General features: G+C 44.1%; 1 protein-coding gene across 5 annotated transcripts in view; it reads right to left on the bottom strand.

Annotated features, from left to right (window-relative positions):
- LOC140649477 (uncharacterized) overlaps positions 1-26,138 on the bottom strand; it is a 69,580-nt gene that overhangs the window by 13,070 nt on the left and 30,372 nt on the right. Inside the window, exons 12-18 of one of the 5 annotated variants that reach the window (XM_072856734.1) lie at positions 24,398-24,689; positions 21,725-21,861; positions 8,200-8,423; positions 7,060-7,892; positions 5,316-5,651; positions 3,254-3,368; positions 1,670-1,778 (exon numbers count right to left, since the gene is read on the bottom strand). In XM_072856734.1, coding sequence (XP_072712835.1) covers positions 1,670-1,778; positions 3,254-3,368; positions 5,316-5,400 — 309 coding nt within the window. In that variant the 5' untranslated portion in view covers positions 5,401-5,651; positions 7,060-7,892; positions 8,200-8,423; positions 21,725-21,861; positions 24,398-24,689. The remainder of the gene's footprint in view (positions 1-1,669; positions 1,779-3,253; positions 3,369-5,315; positions 5,652-7,059; positions 7,893-8,199; positions 8,424-21,724; positions 21,862-24,397; positions 24,690-26,138) is intronic. The other 4 variants (XM_072856739.1, XM_072856737.1, XM_072856735.1 and 1 more) reach the window with 4 other exon arrangements.

The following is a 26,138-nucleotide window of genomic DNA, read 5'->3' as shown; positions in this document are numbered from 1 at the left end:
GTTCAGTAGCGGCAGGCACTATTTAATTGTGGTCACAGTCAGTGACAGTGACCCATACACCAGGCAGAGGGAAGCTGGAAGGGCGCATGTCTAGTTGGTGAAACGGCCCCAAACCAAGCTCTATGGAGAGGACCCCACACCAGGATCCACTCCCAGCATCAGCCTTTCAACACTGGGAGGATTCTGGCTTGATGCCTTGCAGTACTGTGCTGGGCACCACATAGGGCTAGGGGAGGGCAGGGAGCATCACACTGCAGGACAGAATTTTTCCCAAGTAACATTCATGCATTTGCTACCCTTATTTGTTAAGAATCATTAAACAACACCTAGGATCCAGGCATTTAACTCTGACCCTAACTACGTATCTGTAAGACCCCCCCCTCCATAGTCCATACAGCTATATAGTAGTCCAATATGCTCAGAAATCCTAAACTCTCTCACATAAGGAGAAAACAACTTTGGGCTGCCTCATCAACACTGTCCTAAATGGCCCTGTTTTGTTTGCCTGCTGATCCTTTGTCTTAACTTATCCAAAACATCTCTAGCCTAATGAGGACCACGTGCCAGTGACACTTCATTTTAAAAGGAAAAAAAAAGGAAGTTGGTGTTGTGGCACATAGATATTAAAAAAATAAATCAAATAAAACTTGGCATTGTAAATGGAAATCAGTGACTGCAAAATTGTATTTTTTCTAGCTGGCTAGAGTACTTGCCGAGTTCCAAGCTGTTTGTCCCTTTCCGAGGAGAGATGGAGTCTGCTCCATTTGTACTGTAATTGCAAGGCTGTTGTGAAATGAGACTTGGACCTTTCCACCTTCAAAACCGTTTATGCATACAAGAAAAAATTAATCTCACGACATCCCAGGAGACACAAATCCTAGCCCTCGTTTACAGAGAGAATGAAGGGAGAGTGGATATTTTGTCCAAAGCCATGAAGCAAGTCTCTGTTAGAGGTGAAATGTTTGGCTCCTGGTCTTATACTGAGAAATTCTGACTATGTCCCTCTTAAAATTCTTTCAGTATCTACAAACTGCAGGCATAGTATCTGAATAATAATAATTAATGATAAAGCACTGTAGTGGATAGCAGGTATACAGTTGCCCTGTAATTCCATGTGACACCTGGCTAGCTGTAACTTTCAGCTCAGGATGCGTGAAGGTGTCACAGGGGATAGTGTTGCTTCTCATCTGCACTACACTCAACTCCGCTGCTTTTCTGCAAATCTGATTCTTGATCTCTTTATAAATCTTAAGAAAACGATATATGACCTAAAACTCTGCTCAACTGAAATATTTACATATGACCATGTGGAACACATAAAAACATTCCTGTTATGAACAGCTCATTATCACCAACATATCTACAATATGTGCTTTTTTCTTCTTCCCTATTCTGTAATGTTGATGATGATTATTCGTATTACACATAGAAACAAATAGCATTTCTTACACGTTCTGATTGACTCTCAGTGCATATAATTACCATACATAAGCTAGATTGTTCTAAGGATTTTTATCACACTGAACTGCATTGGCCAAAAGCCCTCCAAAACTCTTTTCCCAGGATTTTCACATGTACAGTCCTGAGAACTGAAGTTTTCATTTCATTTCCCAAAGACTGTGGGGTTTTAAATTCATCACCTTGAGGATGAGAATCCAATCAAATGTACCTTGCAAGGCTGAAGAAGGTTGTTTTCAGGCTGGAGAAGGTACCACTGGACAGGAAGACTGGGAACCAGAATAAGACCTGCCAGCTCTGACAACAGGGTAAAGTGAAAGCTAAAAAGAGGAGACAGGTAGAATGAGCACATCTCATTCTTTGAAGTCCGAACAGGTGATGCTTGAGGTTAGAACAAAGCAGTAAAAGATTATTAGGACAAAATACAAAGAACCTGGAATTTGTGACTTTTAGCTCTGTGGCCTTCCAGCGCTCTCTCTGCAGGAGGAGACTGTTCCAGCCACCAGGACTGTCCTACCAAAGAGTTGTGTCTTCTAAAACCATTCTCCAAAAATTTTAACCGTATGGAGTATGCTATGCAAAGCAGTTATCAAAAAATAGATACTAGCTCTGTCCTTGGTATTAAATAGGATCATTTGGATTACTGCAATCAAATATTGAAAAAAGCATTCATTACGAATGTGAATTTACATCCCCTCAATTGTAGAACTGATCAGAAGAATATCTCATTTAAAATTAGCATTCTTTAAGTAAGGCTTAAAAATTGAATTGATTGGAGAATAATAGCCTATCCAACTCTTTGCTGCCTTCAACTCTTGCATGTATTTATTACCAAAGTCTTTAAAATAAGAACTTTTTCTTAAGAAATATATAGACCATTATTATTCTCAGCCCATATCAGTTACATAGCCCCGATCAGTTTGGGGCGAGAGTTATTTTAGGTTGGTTCCACTGGGATGAGAATGCTGATGGAGTCGGGTAATTCCTCACATCAGTGCTCTTGATTAACACCAAATGCACGAAGCCCTTTGTCCTTGAACTTTTAAAACAAAGGCCAAACAACAAGTGAGGAGTTTTGTTTGCAATTTTAAGTGTCTTGTGCTTGAAAGCACTGTGCCCAAAATCCCTCTCTCGGCTTTTGTTGGGGGTCACACTGCTGGGGGCTCCTCCAGCTACACCTGAGCCTTCTTGGCTCTCTGTCCTGCTTCTGCCTCTCTTCTACCCCCCAAGGAAATTGCTGCCTTCAAGTTGATCTCTACCTTAATGGGTAGATTAGCCCCTAGCCAAACCATCCTGCTGCTCAGTTCAGGTTCCTGAAAAGCCTTCTGGGGAGCCTGCCCAGCTCCAATTGTTTCAGCTACCCGTAAGTGAAAGAATGGTTAATTGTTCTGTTCTCACCTGAATGGTTGGCATCCATCAGGAACATCAGCCCAAGCCCGCAGGATATACTAAATCCTTTCTGAAACACCCTAAACTCAATCATCATTGTTGTAAATGCTGTCCCACCACTACTGCCGCTTCAGGAGATGGTAGCCAGAGAGCTGAGGCTCCAGTATCATCCAGCCCAGCACCAGGGACTCCCCACACTTTGTACACCCCGCTGTCATTTCCAGACACTGCTTTTCAGAACAAGAGGTATTAGGCCACGGGGAACTATTTGGGGCTTGACTTTACTGTTCCTGCTATTATCCTGACTTTGAACTAGTACCTTCTGTGATGGCTTTTTGTTTGTCTACATCTTCCTGACACGCATAGCTAGACACTGCAGTGGAAATGCTGTTAAACAGGAACCTACCCAAGACGCCTGGGTTCCATCATGCCCGAATGCCATCTGCCATGAACCTGGGCACTCCTCAACACTGCCACCCTTGCACCGTGCTGTCCAGGCTGGAGACAAGCTTTCAACTGCCCTATGGACAAAAAAGGAATTTCTTTTCTTCTTCAGAGGCTACATAGAGGGAAATATGGGTTATTATGGTAAAGGAAAAGGCTATCTGCAATGAATGGACAAACTCTGGCTGTCAGCGTAAAACGTTCATACAGTGTACGCTGAAGGAAAGGCAGATTATTTTGTGGGGATCATAGTCCTTCTTTATGTCCTTTTTGGTTCAGTGGTTTCTTACTCTGTTTCTTGTCTGTTGGCAAACTAATTTCCCGTATATTTCAGAGGAAATGTGCTGAATGGCAGATCACAGCCCAGTTACTCAGCTGATGCCAACTGACATCTGTACGTTAAGCTAAACCAAGTGATCTTTGGCCCTAATAGAAGCAAAAGTCAACCGTATGTACACAATACATACACACACAGAGAGCAGCAAAAAAAACCCAACCAACCAACAACCCCCAAACCTAGGCCACACCACTCCAAAGATTATAAGTAACTAAGCAGAACAAAGGTCTATCCCTAAATGCTAAAGATCAGCATAAGTTTTTTTTTAATGGCTGATAACATACCATGCCCCACTGTTAAGATGAGGACTTTTTATAGCCAAACAAAACCTAACAATCAGCTCTTATGTAGCACGTCTCAAAAAGAATGAGAAAGCGCTCTACCAAGAAGGTCAATATTGTTATCTCTGTTTCTCAGAAAGGAAAGCTGAGCAGCAGAGAGTGGAGGTAAGGTGCCTAAGGCGCCTTACCCAGAGGGGTGTAGGAGCGGAGAAGAAGACTTCCCCAGTCCGGAAGTCAGAAACAAGTATAAAAAGGCCAACCTTGCTTTACTCGGGCGGTTACGCACACAGCGCTGTTTATAGTAGGAATGTTTCCTAACCACTGCAAATACTAACTCAGCTCCACCGACTGCGCTGAGGGTGCCTGCGGCGGCCAGGACCGTGTCTACGCGAGGGGACGGGCAGATGAACAAGTTCCTGCACCGTCAGCTGGAGTATGAAATTACAGCACTTCAGCTGCTTTGCAGGAGCGGCCACGCGCACGCCCGGACGCCGCCGCAAAGGCGAGGCCGCTCACCCTTCAATGAAGTGATGTAAACCACACCGGCCCTAAGGAAAGGAGCTGAGGAAAGGACAGGTTAGGAAGAAAGCCAGGAGGGGGGATTTACTGAATCTATCGCTGTTCAGCTATCCCAGCTGGTGCATCCGTACCACACTTCTCAAACTCCAGTGTCCAGCTGGGAGCTGGTGCACTGCAGCCACCAGTGCCTAAGGCAGACCCGGACGGTGCTTGCAGCTATACAGGGCCAGTCCCTCTGCAGAGCAGCCTGCAGGAAAGAGCCAGTCTTCTGACCCCGCAGGAATGCTCATCGACCCGAGGTCCTGTTCCTAACTGCCCCGGGAAGCAAGTAAACGACACGACGACATTTATTGTTTGATTTAATGTGAAACTTACAGAGCAATTAAATTCGGTGCAATAAACACTGGGGACTACAAAAGGGGAGATAACCATACACGCACACACGCGGTGAAGTGGCAGGTTCTTTTTCTTGGTCCTAGTCTGATCCTTTGCCTGTGAGGAATGGATCATCCATCTGGGAAAAGCCTTGGCTGCATGTGCCACTGGCCTGGCCCACTGACCCTGGTTTCCTACACGCTGCCAGGGAGCGGAGAGTGAACTTGCCACGGAGTTCAGATTTCTCCACCAGGGAGAGGGTACAAGATCGCTCTTCCTTTCCTTCTACACGTGCAGGAATAAAAACCTTTCAGGATAACTCATTAACCCAAATTACCTTCCGTTCTTATCTCACTCTGCTGGTAAGTCGCACTAATGGCCTTTCCGGAAGACTTTGAGGACCCTGCAAAGGTCCTCCGCCTGACTTTTCAGGCTTGTTGGAGACCTGCCAGCACCCATTCCTTTACTTGACCAAGCAGCCTCAGCAAGGGAAGCTGTAGTGCAAGGCTCACCTCTTAGTAAGGCTGCTCCATTTGCCTCCAGTTTACCCTGTATGAATAATGACCTGCGGTTTCCTCTTTTAAATCCCAGCAACATCCCCTGCAGCCAGCTACCCTGTTGGTCGGTCTGCCTTTCAGCTCGATGTGGGAAAAATCTAGGAGCAGTTCGTCTCCCGATAACGATGTATATAGCAGACTGTGCATCTATATGTTGTCATGGAGATGACATGGGAGACATCTGAAGGTTTTGCTGGTTGGGTTCCTTCTGCATCACACGTTTGTACAGAAATCAGGTTTTGACGAAAATATAGTATCCAGAGTTTTCCAGAGCATAAGTGGAACATAGATCTGTGTCAGAGCAGATCAGGTCACCTTATTCATGATAACTTGCATGGGCCTTAATTTTTTATTTTCCACTTAAATTGCTCCTGATTTCATATCCGCATAACATCAACAAGTTCAGAGAAGTAAAACTAGTCAAAAATAATTGAGGGGGAAAAGAAGCAGGCCATATGTTTTAAAAGCAACGATTAAAAAATACAAGATGACACAATATAATAGACTTCTGCAAATACAGTGGGAATGAAATAACCGGTCGGGGAATTGCCCTTAACAGTTAACCTGAGACATCTGACACCTCCATCATTTTGCACCTTTACCTGATGTTTTTAAGGTAAGCAATTTTACTGCTTGTGTCCATCTTATTATTTTTTTTTCTATTAATATTCTCACAAATTTAATACAAGGTATTTTCAGTTAAACAGGGATATTTTTTTCTCCATCTTTTAAAAGGAGAAAGAATTAATCATTTTCTAAATTGCACCTTGTCCATAAAAGACAAATCATGTGGCCAATGGCAATCATATTCCAAATAGTAGAGTAAATGCCTGCAATCAAACAGGCCAAGGACCTATCAGCTAATTATGTAATCAGAAGCAAACTTGAGAAGCCACTGCCAGCTCACAACCTGCAGACCATCTTCAATCTGAGCATTTTTTCAAAAAATATCATCTTAGTCTTTCTACATAACATCCTTACAGCATAGCCTTTTCTATCTATCCACACAGTTAAACCTCTTACCTATCCAAGCTCTCGTCTAATTGCGCTAGATTAATTTTTTAATTGTACTTGGAAGTGACAGTCAGCTGTTGGCCTCCTTCTGAAGTTATTCAGATTTGAGATTACTCTAGAGAACCTGCTGCATTTTCATACCACCGCTAGTGCAGATCCTCTGACTGAGAAAAGCTCCCTTGTGTCTGTTGACATGAATAATCCCCAGCGTTTTTAATATAGGCTGCCTTTGCCAGTTGGCTGACACTTGTGCTATGCCATGAATAAAAGCTATTTGATGACAGTTGAGAAATGGACGTGAGACACTTGCTGCTATATTTCCTCTGCTGGATGGGAGCTAGTCCCTATTGTTTGTCATGTGCAGGCATGTAAGGATGTTAAAGGCAACTTGAACGCAGCCAGTGATGACGTGGTAGTGCAAGGCAATAGAGCGAAGCGAGACCCAAAACCTCTTCTAATAGCCTGCTTCTTATTTATGTTCCTCGAATGGCTTTGCTGCCTATAGGAAGTTTAAGTCACTGTAAGTTTAAATAACATGCATTTTTATGCATTTACCTAGCTAGAGCGTCCAAAGTGTGCCTTCACATCAACATAGAAAAGATTCCTCTTATTACCCAGCTAGAGAAAGTTTAGAGTTTTCTGTGTATCATATAAGCAACAGGATTAATAATGAATGGTTACTTACCAGCGGCTGCTGCTCTTCAAAAGCCCCTTGTGTGTTTGTATCTGTGGGGCGTGCACTGTAGGAGAACCACAAATTCCTGGTGTGAAGAACATGCACTCCAGGAAAACCACATGGGACAACGGCACAGGTGACTCTGCGCAAGTGCATGTGGGGTGTTATCACTAGCAAGGAGGAAAAAGATAGGGATTTAAGGGAGAGTTGACAGAAGGAGAGGAAATAGAAAATGGCTAATAGAAAATGGGAGATGGATTGAGGTGTCAGGAGCGTGGAGGAAAAAAGCAAGATTGAACCATCCATGAACAAGATAAAATGAGCAGAAAGGAGGGATGACTGGGAGAATACAGGCAGGAGGAGTGGGAAGAACAAGATCAAAGGCAAAGTAACATTATAGAGGGCCTTGAAGGGGAAGACAGGGAGATTTAATTGGAGCCTGAGAGAGACATGAAATCAGTGGGATTTGAGAGAGATTGGCTGGTGTGTTACAGCTGTGGGATTTGTAGCAGGAGACTTCTGAGCAAACTGGGGAAAAGAAAGAAAGGGAGAGGAGAGGGAGAAGGAGAGGGAGAGGGAGAGGGAGAGGGAGAGGAGGACAGAACAGAAGGACAGACTGCTGCAGCATAGACATCTACTGCATGGATAATATATGACATAATATAATATACATGATTTAATACATCCTAATACTTTAGGAGACAAAACTTACAGATAACCCATTAAAGCCCTTTTATTACCAAAACCCCCCAACAAACATGATGAAGTTTAAAGGACTAGCAGGAAGAGCCAGCACGTGGTATACTCAGCAGGCAAAAGTCCTTAAAAATATATCCAGTGGCCTGCAAAAAAATCAACAAGAAAAGGGCTGTTATCCTCAAACAGAGCATTCGTTTGATTCCAGACCAAGCTGATCCTTGCCCTGGGTTTTGCACTTACTGATAAGTAATAATAAGCAGATTTAGAGGTTAGTCAAAGTTTTCTCTCCCACTTAAGTCCTTACCAGAGTTTTCTCTGTAAACCTGACCCAGCTGAGAGAGGCGCTGCCCTCTCCCCTGTTTTCAGATCAGAGCTGGAGCTGACAAAATGCACCTGCCATAACAACTCACCAGTAACGACCCTGCACCTTCAATATAAAGTTTCAAGCACCTGATATTAGCGTGACGCAGGCGAGCTCTGCCGTCTCTGCCTACAGGCCTGGAGTTTTGCAGAGTGTTGAGCTGTTACGGGGCACCTCGGACCTTCGCAGCGGTGGGGCTGCCTGGGGCTTCGCACGAGGAGAGATGAGATGGTGATGCTTCGTAGCTGTCTCTGGGAAAGTAAGGCGTGTGCTCTCCAGCACATGGCTGAGACAAGAATCTGCACGAAACCAGCTGAAGCAGCATGAGAAAAATCAGAAGACAGAGAGAATTATTTTCCCCCAAGAAGAGGGGAAAAAATGGTGTGTGTACATAGACAGTGTCCTGGTGGTTACAAGGCAAGACGTGGTGACACAATGATGGCATAATTTCCAGACGATATGTCAAGCAGAAGAGGCTTTAGAAAGCCCTGTTAGCCAGATCAGCTTTTGGGATGCATGACTAACAGCAATGGGCCATAATAATTATTTCTTAAATGTCACTTCAAGCACAGTTTTCTCCTGATTATCACTAGAGCACATTTCTGGCACAAAGTGCCTCTGTACAGCATATCTTGGTAGTATCTGAAGCTAGCACTCAGCTCTAGGCAAAGATGTTAAAAACAGTATATCATTTTGCTCTTGCAAGGGAGAATCTCCCAATTAGGCCATCTGCTACCTTCCACACCAGCAACAGCTCGTCCTCGTATTTGCTGATAGAACCGGGGCTGGCAATTAAATAGCAGCCCTTCCTCCCCACCCTCCTCCCAGCCTCAACAGTTCTAGCCCTGCCCGCTGTGCCACAGCTCCTCTCGTGCAGCACCCAGCAGAGATTTCCTTCTTCACCCAAAAATGGACAAGCTGCTGCGCTGCCCTGCCGTGCACCTCCCTGCGGGCGGTCTCTGCCCCTCTTCTTTTGCCCTGGCTTTGGCTCCCTTGAGCCATCGTCACCGCCCGAGCTGGGGAGGGCTGATGCTGTTGTTGCAGAGGATAGAGCTGCAGCTCCCTAATGGCGTGATGCTCATTCCCACATCATGCTAAGTGGTCACAGTCAGCAGAGAGCTGCCTCTGCACCTGGTGTGCCTGCTTTCACGTAGCTTGAGCCTCCTTGGGACAAATCTTCTGTTTCAAAGTAGACTGAGAGAACGACCGATAGGCCACACTGATTTCAGCCTTCCTGCAGAGAGGACGAGAGTCCCATAATACTATGTCTCCACAACTGACTGCACGCTGGCATAGAGACACCCACCCTACCTCGCAATGCAGCGGTCAGCTGTGGTGCTGTGGAGCTCAGCACAGCTGGGCACCTTCGCACTTCCATCAAACCCAGCTTCTCCCAGAGCCTGAGCAGCCCAAATCCATATCCCTGCAGTACACCACAACCCCCTGGGCAGAGAGTCCAGCAGCTCCTTCTCCCGTGTGCTCCCTGCACAGCACTGGCACCGTGGCATGCCAACCACAGCTGCTCCGTGGTTGCATGTAGCTAGTCTTCCCCTTCCATTCCCAGCCTGTGCCCTCGCCCTTGCTGCACTCATCAGGCGTCCTCCTGTCCTCCAGCTCTCTGCAGAAGACAGCTCTCTTCAGTAGGCTGCTGGCGGGTGATATGCCTGACTCATAATGGTTTTCTTTCTTTTAAGAAAGATGGATATCTCTGAAGTTGGTAATTTTTATGTCTCTCAAATTCATAATCCTATGATCGCTGCGGTATTCAGCATCTGAGTTACTACAGCACAGTGGCTGGATGCAGCGGCGTGCTCGGAGGCTGAGTGCCAAGCTGGGAGCAGATAAACACGCTGCGCACGCTTTATAAGCCACAGAGACCTGGAGCGACTCTGTGCTCTCAGATACAACGCTTTGCCTTCTTTTGGCACATCAAACACATTAGCGTGTTTTCAGCAGGAACTGAAGACCCAGACGCAAGAAGGCAGACCTTGGGCTTAGCTTCACAATTACTTTTCCTCTGACAGTTTTGCAGAAAGCTAAATATTCATGCACTCTAATTAGCATGTGTTTCTTTAAGGGGGCTTGTTCTCTCAGTGCTAATCCGGGCTGAGTTGCCGAGCACAACGGCATTTTGCTTACGGTGCTGGATGAATTCACCAGTGGGGCAGCCGCTTAGTGCAAGGGTCCCTGCATCACCCAAACGATGAAACGAGGCTTGCTCGGCTCATTTTGGCGAGCCGCGTTTTCCCTTGCTGGGCTCTCCAGCTTGGGCAGACATTTGACACGGGAGGTGGTCTGGGTCGATGGAGATGATGTTTGTCATGGGGAAGAGGACGCGTTCGTGCTGCCAGGCAACCGGCTCTGCAGCGCCCGTGCCAATGGCTGCAAACACCTCTGCAGAGGCAGGTCTAGAGAAGGAGCGGCCAACCCAGGGCTGCTTGCTGCTGGGGGGCCCCCATCGCCCCACGGAGGCCGGGGGGTGGCACAGCTGCTCCCTCAGGGGCCCCACGGAGGCAAAGCAGGGAGATGGGGCTGTGCCCCCTCCCCTGCCCACCTGGGGCTCCCGACGGGGGGCCGGAGCAGCGAGGGGGCCTGGCAGGGCTCTCGGGGAGCCCAGTGCCCGCCGCACCGATGAAGACTTTCTGCCATGCTTACACCTCGGGTTTTGGTTGCTGCTGCTCAGTGCTCGCCGAGGAATATGCCCTTGCAGCGCAGGCTCAGGTGAGAGGCTGCCGTTTGCACGGCGGTGCTGCGGGGTCTGCAGGGGGGTTTGCAGAGCCCCCGCCCTGCCTCAGCACACGTCCCCAGGTGCACGGGGGCATTTCACCCCTTCTGCAGCAAGCTCGCCAGCCCTGCCCGCGCACCCCTCTCCATCCCGTGGCACGGCCTCACTGCAGGGCTGGCATGACCCAAGCACTCCTTCGCTCGCCTAATTTTCACCCTATATGTGCGCCCCGAAGAAACAAACCGCTTCTCACCACCCTCTCTGATGCATCTTCAGCCACTCCCAGCAGGGGTAAAAGGAGGGGAGAAAAGAGAGACCCCAGACCAGTGTTGGTACCAGCGTGGGGAAGAGGTACAATTGCTATTCCAGCTGATGGGCTCTGGAGGGAAGTCCTATACTCTACTCTTAGTCTGGGTCTTGAACTTCTTTCCCCAAGCCCTGCTGCAAGCTGCCACGCACAGCTTGTCAACTGAGGATACAATAGATTTTACTCCTGACAGATATGCACACACACACACATATATATATAGATACATGAAAAACTCATTCAGTAGGATTAGGCAAAATTACTGTAGGGTGTGCAAAACAGCAGTGCCATCCACTGCAAGCACACCCTTTGCTTACTTATTTTGATAAATGACTTTGATTTCTTCCAGTCTCTCACTCCAGGAATATTCTTGCAAAGACAACATGGAAGCCTTTGTATTAAGCGTTTCAAGAAGTTTTCATGCAGTGATAAGCCTCTACAATCTTATATATCCTGGGGAAATTTTTATTCAGATTTTCATTTAGTTTTTATTTTACAGTTTAGGGGCAGATACCTGGCATGCCAAGAAACACCTCTTATTCTGTCCCACTTTGTCCTTCGTGGGCAGGGTTTAGCCATAAGTCCAGTGGGAGAGACATAACTTATTCAGAGACATGCAGATGACATGTACTCTCACCACTTTGCACAGCTCAAACCCTAGAAATACCAACGTGAGATAAGAGCAGATGAAGAGAAAGGCAAGACTAGATAATTTAGTGCAGCTCCCCCCTATGGTAGTTACAGATAAATCTCCACAGATGAAATGTTTGCAGAAGAAGTTTGAAGCTGGGGGATAGGAATCACGTCCCTTCTGGGTCCCAGGAGCAATTTACTTGCGGCGCAGGGGCTAGATACCGGGTGCAGCAAGCAGAAGTGCAACAGCGTAATGAAGTGCAGTTCAGAAAGAGCATTTGTTCCTGAAGCTGCCTCCCATTTTCCCTGAATTTCATCACTTCTGCTTGTAGCGAGGCAAGCAGCACGGCTTCCCAACGCAGATGGCCGTAGGAGAGGGAGCACTGCCTCCTCCAGTGCCTGTGGGTGCAGGCGACCAAGCCTTTACTGGCCCGAACAGCCTGGACTGGGAAGCAGACTCTGTTACAGGCGTGCACAACGCTGCCTGATGATTCACTCCAACTAGCTTTTCATTCCCTTGGGAACACAGAAGGGAGGCAGGGAGCAGATCAGCACCCCGCACACCCAGTTTCCCCATACCTACGCTTACAATTTTAGTGAGCCTATGCCCCTACTTAAGGGGAGTATGGCAACCCTGTCAGAATAAACACCATTAAGGATTATTGGTAGGAGGTGTGAAGCAAGGATTTAGACTACTGCCTCACACTCTTGTCAGACCTAATAAGAGGTGAGGGGTGAGCTTGAGGGCTGCAACACAAACTGGGCAAGCCATGGCAATGCAGAGTGCTACCAGTAGGCCACTGGGCTGGCCTGGAAATAGCTTTTTTAGCAGAGTAAAAATACCTGACTTCGACAGCTAGCATGCTGGTTTGTGTATGCGTAATTTGCTGCGATCATGCTATAAATCAAGATGAGACTGCTAAAATTATGCATGACCTCATTTGATAGATTATCTAATAAGGAATTTGCTAATGCAGTTTATCACTTAAAAAGCCATACGACTGCTAAGGATGAGTACTTTGCTGCAGCACATTTAAACCTAATTGTCAGAGGAGAAAAGCAAGCGGATTTCAGAGGTGAGTTAGAAGAGCATCCTTATGAGGATGATGTCTTCACTAAATCAGTGGTGCAATGCAGCAAGCAGGGTGGAAAGGAGTCTCCTCTGGATAAAGGTACAGAAAGCTGCTAGACAAGGCTGCGCTGTGTGAGAATACTGCATGGACTCACTGACCAGGAGAGCCTTCATAAGTGTAAATAGTTGTATCCTAATAGGCATGCTTGATTTTATTGTTTGATCTAATGTTGTCTTTTTATTGTTATGACATTTCAGTTCTGTTTCACTGCCTTGCAAGCAGATCTAAAATCCTTGATACATGGGAAGAAACTACCAGCCTAGACCTCTAGCTCTAACTAGCTATTCTGGTTATCATGCTTGTCAGAATGAAAAGAGTAATTGTTTTGCTGCTATATGTTACCATCAAATATTTTTGCTCTTCCAGTCCTGTGACTCATTTAAAGACTGAACATCACTTCCACATACACAAGCAGAACTATAAAGCAGCTCAAGCCAATGAAACAAAGCTTGTTTTGCAGGTTTGTTAACCATGTATTCTGTTCCAATCCCAAATTTATGATTAATATAAGTGACATTTTATTTACTGATGATTTCGTAAAGCTCATTCCGGGGTCTGAATGCCCGTATACATTCCCTGGATGTATGACACTGTTCAAAGCCTCCGAGACAAACATTAAACCTTCTCACAACTCTGTGTGTGTGTGTGTGGGGAGGGGGAGGTGTTAGAGAAGTGATGATTTTGAACTCCATTTTAGGTTTGGGCAAAATGAGGTGGAAACATGAAAGAGCTTACAAAAGGCCACACAGAAAAATCGTTATCGGAGTCAAGGCTAAAGCTCTGACTTCCCCAATTCCTACCTTATCTCCCAACTCCCTAGAGCAAAGCTGGAAAACGTCCGCTTTCTACTCCCCTCACCTTGAGCACATCCTGCCTCAAAGGTGGAGTTTGTTGTTCTTCAGGGGAAATAACGCTTTATGGCAGAAATAGGGAAACTGGATATTGCTTTACAAAAAGCAGGATGTGATCATTGGCATAATAAGGCAGTAGGTAATTTTACTGAGCACTACTAAGTCAATACACTAGGTGAAACCTCCACATTGACTTAAGTGCGTAACTAACGATTTCAGATTGTACAGGAGCTACTGGTGCCACAAGAAAAGCAAAGATACCCCTTAAAGCATTGTAAATCCCAGGGACTGGGAGCTGATCAAGGAGCTGAAGAAGGATATTTTGGTAGAGTAATAAATTGGAGTCACGCAGGGGAACTCCCCATGACATTTGCATAGGAGGCCCGCCTCACTGTATTGATAATGTGGTCCCAGTTGAGTAGCTGGGACTGTTCCTGAGACAACTGGAGTCTGCCTTTCTGCGTGAACACACAAAACACAGCTGTGTGTATACATCTGACTGGAATGATTTATCTACAGAAGAGAAAAACGCAAAGTAACAGCAATATCATCTGCCTCATTAAATGGTCCAGCTCTAGATCGGAGAAGTCACCTGATGGGTAAGAGCGTAGTTCACCACATGCCACATCACCATTTGTGGTGTTCCCCACTGACATTAACAGACACAAACTGAGTTAGTGGATTTTACATTGAAGACACATCTCTACAACAAGCTGGACTCAGGGCACGTGCTCACTCACCCTAGGCTGTCAAATAACCCTCCGATGATAATTTTTGGTCACAGTTGACATGGCTTAGACAGAAGTTTCATCATAAAGCTTTCGTTAGTCATTCCTTGAGCCATCCTGTTTCATGAGCTCTTACCCCTGCCAAGATAAAATCTAGCTATCAGTAACACTTCTCAGAGACCTACCGGTGGTTGTGTGATGCAACCTGTAGCCGCCAGGCAGAATTTACTCCTCTGCATTTTATCTCCTGACTGTCATCAGCAAGGAAAAGTAAAAACAGCTGCTCTGAGCCCATATTATTGCAGTGGAATTCCAAGGGAGATGATGCCGAACCTCATTCAAAACCAAGGGAGAACCAAGAGAAGAAATAAAGGTCCTAAGCCTGTGCCTTTAAAATTGAATGTTTTTTTTTTTTTCCCCCAATACACATCTATTCAAAATACATGCTTCTCATTCCTACTGGGCAGTAAACCTTGCTATGTAGCTGCATGTCCTATGCTTGGCCATATGGTTAGTAATGCACCGTGAAGCTATACATATCAAAAATAGTACTGCTGGAATTATTCTTAAAACATCACTTATGGGCCAAAAATATCCTCTACAAGAAACAGACTGTGAAACTACATATTGAGGTTGCTACCTGGTACAAAGGCAAATTCTCCTGCTGTGCAAATCAAAAGGTGGATTGCTTTGAAAACATTCAGGTAAACATTCCTAGAAGAGCAGAACTGAAACGTGTGACGGGAACTACAGCGAGCATCCGCTGATCAGCAGTTAGAGATTGCCCAGAGAAGTCCAGGGGATGTGAAAGGAGAGCAAGGCTGCAGCTGAGGTCACACCTGAGGACCACGCTACACTCCTTCAAAGGATGGAAATCCCACCCCACCACGCATTCTCCTAGATCATATGGGAGATCTGCAGCTGAGTCACCGTAGAAAAGCAGTATAGAAATTTCCAAGGCTGTAAGCAGCAAAGTTTTACAGACATCCTATTATGTTCAGCTTACATAATCTGAGTACTTAGCTGCTCAGATAATATAGTGATAGAGCTTTATGGAATTAAAAAAGAAAAAGCTTCTCACAGATAATAATATAGCAAGAATGGAATTATAGTGCTCCGAAAAATCTGTAAAATAAGTCCTATTTTCTTTCTGGCTTTATCAGACATTTCCAAGAGGGACTTACTGCAACAAAGATGACACCTCAACCCCTATAGCCACGACATCATTTACACTGAAGTTTGACTTCTCAAAGCATTATTTTGCTTTTGGAAGCAGAAGCTTCTGGTGACTTAGAGCCACAAAAAGGCAAAGGTCAGGGTTCAAACAGTAGTCTTAAGAGGACTGCTTTGTTCCTGGTGAACTGCAAAATTTGTACTAACTTCAGTGTGAACTCTTACTCTTGTCTGTATGCAACACTTTTGCAAACATTTTGCAAAAGACAGGCAACTTATCTCCATGTACCGTAAAGATAAACACAAAAGTCTTGCACAAGTGGCTGCAGCAAGGGAATGCAACTAATGTGGAAGAGTAATGATGCAAGCATGTTATACCTAGAAATGTTTCTTCTCTGATCACAAATTTTGGGGTTTATCTATGTTACATAAAATACTGAGGAGTTAGATCCTCCACTGGCTTAAGTTGTAGCTCTGTCAAAGCACATGGAATTATGCTGGTTTGTATAAGATGATCACATATTTGAAAAACATATTTTGGCCTAGATGGCTGATAGACTCTCAGCAGGGCTCTCTAGAATAAGGAAGTAGAAGGAAGTAAGCCCTTTTAGAAAATAATACTCACATACTTGAGTCAGAAGTATGTCTTACCTAGTGAGAAATGTACCCTTTTCTCATGCATACAAGCCACATTATCACTAATAAAATAACAACAACTTGTGGTCCAGAAACAGGATGGACAGGTATATGAACACTACAAGGGGGTGCTTAGTCCAGAAGTGTTTCCCCTGCATTGCTTCTGGTACCTTTATCTGCTTGCTTTTCTGAAGTAGCACCTGTGGTGGTTCAGCTTCTGTGCAGGTTATCCAAGGACCCTTTTTCAGGTACCAGTATACTTGCAGGGATGCCATTTGTCTGAAAGGCAGACTATGCAAACAAACATACAATAAACTTTTGCTGTTCCACATTTTTTCCACTCCAAAGATTGTTCTTCCATCACCTGACCCTTTGGTGCAAAATGCATCAACAGCCTGGAAGCTGGTATGTAAACTTCACATGCCAAACAGAGGGAATGCTAAGGACATCCATAGCTGAACAGTTTCCATGATGGGAGAAGACTATATTCATGTGAGGGTGGAAAACTTGGTTTACCAACAGTTGGGCCATTTGCTGTGGAATAATGCAGTCACTATTGGCATTAGACCAATTACTACTTTACATGGTGCAACTGTCCTTTGGGAAGCATAGGCTTCCAGCTTCCACGACCAAACACAGGACTGAAAAGGGCAAGGAATGGTAACAAAGGAATTCAAGCTATCTACTACCAGAAAGCAGACCTGACTTCCAACCAAACACCTGCCATTAAAAACTGGCTCACAACAAAATCTGCATTTCCTTTGTGGAGTCTCATATCTAAGGCTAGCCAAGGATGAGATGTAAAACGCCAAACTATTTTGCTTATTAACAATAAAAGTCTGCCAGTTCTTTGCAGCAACAGTTAAAAAAAAAGGTAGGTAGCTACCCATGATGCTATTCCATCATTTTGAAGTTGTTGTTCAGGATATTGTATTACTTTTTGTCTTTATTTCCAAATGTTATTGCTTGGCAGGCAAAACTCTTGGACTGTGATGTGTACCAGTCCTTCCAGCATCTAGGTTTTCACAGTGATATTAATACTCAAGAATACTGGAACAGATCTAAGATAAATATCCCACTGTCCTCTTCACTGGGTCCTACGCATCAACTACTGCGCTAACATAAAGAAATGTTAGGTATTCCACAACTGGATGGAGAACAGACAAGGGAGAGCTCACAGTGAAATGCTGGGAGCTCGCTTGCTGTATACAAACAGAATGGAAGATAAATCAAAGCCGCTCTTTGATCCCGGCAGTCTGGGCCACGTCCTGTTTGACTCTGCACCAGCAGCCTCCAGCCCCTTCACTCCCGCACTCCCACAGGCATGAGGCATTGCCCAGCCTCCCCGTGCTGCAAAGCGGCTGCGTTGATGCAGCGTTAATTAGGCCGGGATGAACATGTGCAGGCCAAATAGGAGCAGAGCCATTGCTCCATCCCGAGGAACAGCACAGCAAACCTCTCATGTAGGAGCAGCCAGCTCTGCTGCTCAGTGCTTCCTGTGACCCAGGTGCCTCGACTTCAACACTCATCATGTTCCCCCTCTGCTGCTCCCAGAGGACTTAAAGGTGTTCCCTCAGATGCTATAAATTTAGCCCTTCCAGGCATCAGTCCTGTTCACCCATGTGAGGACAACAGAGTAGTTAAAGCTGAAACAGCCAAAGAATATATTCAAGAATCTATGATAAAAGCTACAATTTTATGCACCATGGAGCATCCATCAAGGAAATGCACAGAGCTAGTGCCACAAAATAATTACATGTGCAGAGTCCATTGTAAACACAGCTTTTATGTGCATCAGCACAGCTGGGGACAGTGTTTAAAAATATAATTATGTAATTCATTTTATGTAGTCCGTGAGCCATTCAAGCGATACCATCAGTTCAGCAAAATTGCATGCAGCAGTTCTGTATCTATTGGCCTGAGCAAAGAAACATTTTTCAAGAGCATTATTTTTTTTCCTGCCACGAAATAGATTTGTCTCCGATGCCTATGGGGGATTTGTGTCTCTGTCATTGGCCACTTTCTCTCCTACTTTCACCAATGAAGGAGAAAGAAATGGGGAGTTATTTTTGGCCTTGCAGCAGACTCCAGCATCTAAATCAGTTAGTTCTGAAACCACTTGGGGTGGTGCTGGTTCTGTTTTAATGGCTTTAGAGAGAAGGAATTTGTGATGTCTGACTGTTAGTGAAAGGAAACAAAGCAGCTGTTGTTGGGTAGAAGGGCAAAGCAAGGTTAAGACACTGTGTAACGAAGCAGGGTCCAGCCTTTAGTATTAGATGTGCAGCAAATGATGACTCGTGGCTAGGGCAACAGAAGAGGCTATTACTAAGCCACATACAGGCTTCAGTGTAGCAGGAGATCTCGATTAAAATGCACAAAGAAAACAGGCTTACAGCTATACTTATTGCTGACACCCTCCTGTCCCCTCCCCTCCCCCCATTTATTTTATCCTTGTAATGCTTATAGTATACAAGCTGCAGAAGACAGAGGAAGCTTTGCTTTCCTTCTTGTTTAATCTGCAGTTGCAGCTGAATTGAGGTGATGCAACAGTAAAATTTCTGAGACAGTGCTTAACAGTGCTGCTAAATGATAGCAGCAGCATGCGCAGATATTTATCTTAGACAAAAATAGAGGCTTATAGATACTACTTCATGGTCATTTTAAGACCCCACAGCTTTCACTACTTTGCAGGCAGTAATTTATATGTCTTGGCCAAATCCTACATGGAAAATTACATTTGACCTATCAAAATCTTTCTAGGAGACTCAGCAGATTGCTTTTTCATTTAAAGAGACCATTAAAGAAATCTGTACCTAGTTTCATAATACAAGATCCACAGGTGGGAGTAGCGAGTTAGCTTCTTCAGCTAGCCAGGAGCTGCTTGGCACAGAAGCAGGACTTGATGCTAATTTCTAAATATGGGATCTGATATCTGTAAAGAGATTTCCTTTTCTCTGTGAGATGCTGGGTCATGTGTAGCATATTGAAAAGGAGAGCAGGGACCAAAATCCAGGTGTCTGCATTCCTGCTTGCATGCTAGTATCATTGAGAAATGGAGACATAGCACCTCGCTTTCTCTCTTCCTCCCTATGAATATTGTATTTCTTTTTGCTTAGTGGAATGGCATCAGTCGGAAGACATCACAGCCAGAAGAGTCCATCACCAGCTGCAGCATGGCAGAGCCTAGCGAAGTGGGAGCTCTGCTTTTGGATCTCATCTGGAGGATCAGCAACGCTCAACAAAATAGTTGTTTGTCTGAAAGACGGGCACAGGCATCATCCAGCTACATTTTCAAAAGGAAGCAAATACAGCACCGTTTGAAAAATCTCAGAATTGCCATATATTTGATTCCAGAGCTACTAAGCTATTTAGATGCTTCCTTCCCTGTGGAAGTCTCTGTAAAATACATTTTGTAGATGAAGCTCTTTGTGCTCTCTGTGGTAGAGCCTGCATAGATTATCTAGACATAGACTTATATAGTGCACGCCACCTCAGATTTACAGAGAAAGCTAAGGCAATCAATGCATTGCCTCTACTGCACAGCCTACTGTCATACATGTGACTATTTCATGTCATATTACACAATGAAGATGGGGTTTTGCATTAACACTTTATGTAAATACACACACACATAGTGCATAGATACTGAGCAGAATCTTTATATATTATTAGGAAATAACGGTTTTGGGGAGGTCAAAGCAGTTAAATGGTTTCTGTAATTAAACTTGAGGAAAAGCAAACTTTTGCATTTTTTAAATCATTCAACGTGGTATTTTTAAAGTTACACTCAGTGGAATTTTTTGAGAGAAATTTTATCAACTGAAACAATTACTGCTTTGCAGCACAAGGTGTATGGTGTGGTCAGTCAAAATGAAACTGTTACCTCCTACCATGCAGACAAATGGAAGATATAAATAAACAGTACTTTTAAATTAACATGCTAAGCAGAATTGGTCAGTGGCCAGCTAAGAAATACTTCAGTGCATGGTATCAGCATCAAATGTGGAAGTTTTGCGGTAGGTTTTTTTCTGTAAGATGCAACATTTTATATTCTCATGGGAATTTGTAATTGTCAACTTGAATGTGCTCGATACTTTTGAACAAGACATGTTTAGCACAATGCCTGCACACAGTGAGCTGGACTTTCAAAACCACACTCTTGAGCAAATACCCTCATGAGGTTATATGTCCGTGGCTTGTTTATGTGGGAGATAATACCTTTGTAAGTCTGGTTCAGGATGTGTGATACCAACAGGTGAAGACCAAATTCTTCTTTATATGTCTTATCTAATCCAACTGGAATGGTACCAGTATAAAATGAGTTGAAAAATTTACAGTTTTGGACCCTAAAATGCTATATTTACTACCTTTCAAAGGAAACATGTTAAGTAGAGTACTTAACAGCAGATGAGACACAGGGAAGAAGCAGGAATGGACAAGCAATGCAACTTCCTCAGGATCACATAACAGATTCGTAGAGGAATTCACAGCAGAGCCTCTGACCTGTGTTCCACACATTGCTAACCACTTCTCAGGTCCAAACTGCTTGCAATATGCCTTTCTGTAGAAATATCACAACACTGCACTACCACAGGAGCAGCAGAGAACATGTTCATTGAGCATTTGTTAAACAGATCTGGTTTAAGGTTCGTAACACAAAAGTTACTTGAAAGGGTATGCACTTGGATAGAGCATTCAGCACAATTTTATGGCTTAAATGCTAATAGAAAAATTGATTAAGAAAAACACTTTCAAATGGAATCTATTTTATATGACCAGAGGGAACCTTCAAAACACAAAATTGAATAATTTATGTCAGTACCTTCTGGGTGAAGCCTGGCTGTGAATTCAGAGGTAGAAACGTGCAGGCAGCACATCATGTCCTACAAAGAGGAACAATGCCACTTCTACCTTTACCAGAGAATGGAGGATCCCAGCACTGACATTAGCATGGAAAAAAAAGATTACTTAAAAGCATAGGGAATCCTTCAGACTCTGTGCGCAGATATTTCTGAGTAGCTACAAAGAGGTTAGTGCTAAGTATATTTATTAGTTAGCAGAATTACCTAAGTGTAACTAAAACTCTGATTCCTTGAAGCCAATCAATCACTTAAAATATGGTACATATGTGAAACTGTTACCTCTTCCAAAACAGACAACTGCCTTGGCACAGCAGAGTAAGTAATACTGCAGGGTAAACAGTGGGATTTGGTCACAGGTTGGAAGGAGCATCATGAGGAGAACCATCAAACCCCGTGCCCTTAAATTCCTTCGATGCTCTTCCTTTAATCCCTCATACTAATGTTATTTATACAGTGTTTATTAAAAGTGGTTTCTAATTTCAGGTGCCTCACTTAAGTCACCCAACTGCTAGAGGTCTGCACAGCAAACTCCAACCGAAATAATGGAAGCAACGGGCAATACATACCTAATCCCATCTCCTTCCCTATGATCACAGTAATACATTCCCATTCTTCCAAACACCACTGCTCAGCACACATGGCTACTCAAGCTGTATTTCCTTAAAAAGGTGGAAGTTAGGGAAGCACTGGCTATTTGGGGAACCTGCAAGCAAAATATGTTTTTTAAGTAAGAAGATACTAGCAGATAGATTTCATGAAGGAAAAACATTGAGCAAAATGCCACAGCCAGTCGAAAGAGTTACAGCAAATAAGAAATGTGAAACTGAAACCTAACTTGTAACCATATCTTGGCAGCATGCAGTTGCAGGTAATAATTGTCTTCACAGAATTTGTCTTGCCAAATTCTCATGTACCTCCTTGCCCATGAAACAGAACGTTGAGAACATGATCGTCTTGACTGGCAGACAGAGCAGGTGGATGGCAGCTTTGAACTACTTGGAAACTACAGAAGAGACTCAGCCTTTGGAACACTAGGTGCTGGTCAGCCTCTTCCATGACGACCCTCCAAAACACCTGATCATCAGGATATTTCCTACTACTCACTAAGCATGACAGAAGAAGTGATGGTATGTCCTCTTCTCATCAACAAGGATGACAACAAAACAACTGTTTTAAGGACAAGGAGAAGGTGATAGCCAACTTCTACCTGCAGCATCGTCTAAGAACACTGCAAATGTTTCTTTCCCCCATGGAAAAGGTTGGTAGATGTGGGGAAAGGTCCACAGAAGTTCCTACCCTCCATCATATCCTCAGTTTTCTAGAATTCATGGCTGTTGGCTTAGACCTAGACCCAGTTTTGAGTATCCACTCATCTGGCACATGCAGGAGAGAAATTGGTCTGTTATAGATTCAGAGAGTTTAAGGCAAGAATGGACCATGACAATCACCCTTTCTAATCTCCAATGTATCACAACCCTTTTAATTTCAACTCAGTATAGAACCAAATAACCATCTATTTAAGTAAATATCTGGCTAAAATGTGTCTGCTGAAAAGTTACTCCGTCTTGTCTTAAAGAAGAGGATATGAACAATCACTCCTTAGGAGGTTTTCCTTTGCAATATACCACCCTTTCAAAGTATAAACCAAATTTCTAGTTTGAGCTTGCTTAGCCTCAGGTTCCAGATAGCCGAGACTTGCTTCACCAGTCTCCACACATTCTCTTGAGCCATTCAATCATTTTTGGTGACCAGTACAGTCTTACCATGAGGGTACTTTATACTAAGCAATCAACTCTTAACCTTCTTCCTGATAAAGCTAAATAGGTTCTCCGCTAAGGCTCTCCACTAAAGATCCCAGGCCTCAAATCTGTTTGTGGCTTTCTGCACAATCTTTAATCAATAGCTAGGCAACTAACATATCTGTCATTGCACGTCAAAAAAAAAAGATACTGAGACAGAAAAGGGACATAGGAGGAGAAAGTGTGCTCCCTAAACAGCAAGTCTACAACATTACAAAAGACAGTGTTCAGGTCTAGACTTCATCTGTTTTACTCTGTTTCCTTAAGTTCAAACCTTGCCTTTAGATCTCCTAGACATATAGGAACAAAAAATTAGGGAAATCATTGTATTTCCATGGCTGAAGAAAAATTTTAGACCCCCTGCATTATACACAGAACTGCTTAGCCACTGGGGAGGATGGATTCAGACAAAGGCTGTGACCAAAGAGGTGCGAAGAGTATAGCCAGGAGAGCGTGGACCTGCTGGGAGGCACTCCGGCAGGGCTGGCCGGAGGGGCACTTGCAGTGGCCGTCTGCAACCTGCTGCCAAGTGCAAACCGGGACTGCTTCCACTCAGCCCTTCTGTAGGTCATCTGTTTTGACCTGGAACAGAGCACTGATATTTGGGCTCCAGGCTGTGGCTATTCAAGGACTGAGTTCATATTTGCTAAGCTGTTAATTACTGTGTAGGACTTAGTTTAATACCAATGACACAGCAGGAAGTATCCCAAAGTCTCTACTTTGCCATTCTCCACCAGTACCAAGGGGACTGTATACCACTTCTTACTTCACATTATTATGTCTTTAAAAATTATCAGATCACAGTTTCAAGAAGGAGCCATCCTAGGAATAGTATATATTTAAAAGAAAGGCAATTTCCAATTACTACAGTCTGTAAAAGCCAGAGATCAGATTCAATTACACTGCACTTTGCAATTTACAATCTGTTGGTGCTCATTCCAGCAGAGGCTCGTTAAATCCTCTCTTGCTGCAGACCTTCAAAATGTGCTTACCTACTGAAAAAGAAGAGGCTCTCAGTCCAGAGCCTCACCATAACTTAAGCCATCAAAACCCAGGGCAGACTCCAGCCTCCACTCAGAAACTCCACTTAGGCAAGGATGGCACTTGGCTGGGTTTCGGCCCAGTAAAGGAACCTCATGGGCTACTAAGTGGTATTACTGTGAGCCCAAATTTAAAACGTGAATTCACCAGAATACACAAATGTGCTGTTCAGATTCCGACAGGCACACTGACCTATTACATACATGCTTCTAAATCCAGAATTTGAATATCCTCCTTCAATTTTCCTTTTTTGAGAATCAGGCCCTCCTAGTTTCACAGCTTGGTTGCTATTGCTGTGGCACATCAAATCTCCAGAGGTGACAACAGGCACGTGGTGAAGGTGCTTGCCCTAATGTTTCCTCATGCACATTCAGGCAGATTGTTAATGGGAATACTCACAACCAAGGCAGGTTGCAAAATCCAGAGGACCAAAGAGGCAGTGAGATTTGCAGGCAGGTGGCCTTTACAAGCCTCTTCTCATAAGCAGAATGCAGATTATCCCTTAGGTATGCTACTATAAAAATCAAGCAGCAGTGCTAAAGCCAACAGAATTGTATCAGTTCACACCAGATAAAAATTTGGCACTCTCTAGGAAACCATATAACAGTGGTATATGACGAATTGATTGCAGACACCAACGCAGGTTTCCAAAGAATCCATGGCTCGGGCAAAACGCAAAGTGACTTGTGACCTGTTACAACAAAGCAGATTCAAAATATACCATTAAGGGTGATAGCAAAAATTTTTGCAAAAATGGAAAGTGGTTACGTTTCTAAACTCGTCCCAGAACTGAGTTCAACCCACTCACAGATTTACTCCTTCCCCCTTTTCTGCACATCTACTTGTATGGACCTTGTCAAACACCAGAAAACATGAAACTAAAGCAGAGGAGAACACCAACAGAAATAACAGCATGCATCTCTTAGTATTTAAAGATGAGGCTCATTTTCCAACAATAAAATTACCAGAAACAATGAACTGATCATCTAACAAGGCAGATCAAAATGATCTAAAATTTGTTTAGGGGACTAGATACCAACAAGAGTAATTTCCATTAAATCTTGTGTATTAACAATGGCATAATGTGAAATTAGCACACTCCTGAATGGGCCATTCACCTTACATTGAGGTTATTTATCCTACGGTGTAAGGGTGAAGTGCACCATGAAAAAACACAGTTCTAAGTGGGCAGCTGCCATTGCAGATTTAGCTTTCATCCTGGGATGCATTTGTTTTGTGTGTTCGATTTACATTTCTTTTAAATATTCTGACCTCTTTGCTCCCCTTTTTACATTTCCTTTTTTAAGCTTGCCTTAGCAGGTGTTAGTAAGTTTTCATTTTTGTTTTGGTTTTGGATGTGGTGGAAGCCAAAGATACTTATCTGCTATTGTTCCCACTAATAATGAATTACATTACCAGTGACGTGGGCTAAAGGGGTTTTGTATAATCAGGGTAAATCAGAGTAATTTCAGAGAAAAGCATGGAGTCAAGCTCAGATTGCATAAATTACTCTGAAGTCACAGGAGGAACCAGGTCATATAGCAGACAGCAATCTAAAACCTAAATTTGAACAGGTGTCAGTTGACCCTCCTGCCACGAAGAACGATCAGAAAAAGCACTGGGGGAGGACGAACTGGAACGAGTCCTGAAGGAGCTGCAAGCACGAGAGCTCTGGTTCTCTCAGAAGTCCGACGCCTGCAGAAGCACACGGCAGCCTGCAGGGCTGCTTGCTCTTACCTTTCCAGCCCTCAGGAGAGTACAGCCAGAGCAGCACTTGGGCAGCATCCAAGAAGAGGTTTTGTCCCTAAACAGTGGGGCTAAGGAGGTTCCAAGGAAGAGGTGAAGTTGACTTTGGCAGCCTTGAGGAAAATCCCAAGGCAGTTTTTGAGGTGAAATGAGGGGAAAGCTAGGAGACAGGCAAACTTGGAAATGCAGCAGCTGCAATATCCATCAAAATGAAAGTCACATACAAGATTAAATATGAAGACATAACTTTCTGAGCTACGAGTATCATTGGGAAAAGGAGCCAGGCAATTCAGTACAAAGGAAGCTTCAAAGCTGCATGTTTTTAGCTAAACAAACTAAATGTTAACAGGAGACACTGACATGAAGTTGGCTTTTATAAGGAAAGAACTTTCCC

The sequence above is a fragment of the Ciconia boyciana genome, chromosome 3 (genome assembly GCF_034638445.1).
Source record: "Ciconia boyciana chromosome 3, ASM3463844v1, whole genome shotgun sequence".
NCBI classification, from domain to species: domain Eukaryota; kingdom Metazoa; phylum Chordata; class Aves; order Ciconiiformes; family Ciconiidae; genus Ciconia; species Ciconia boyciana.
Note: the sequence above shows the minus strand (reverse complement) of the source record. Positions and strands in the feature narration are given on the sequence as shown.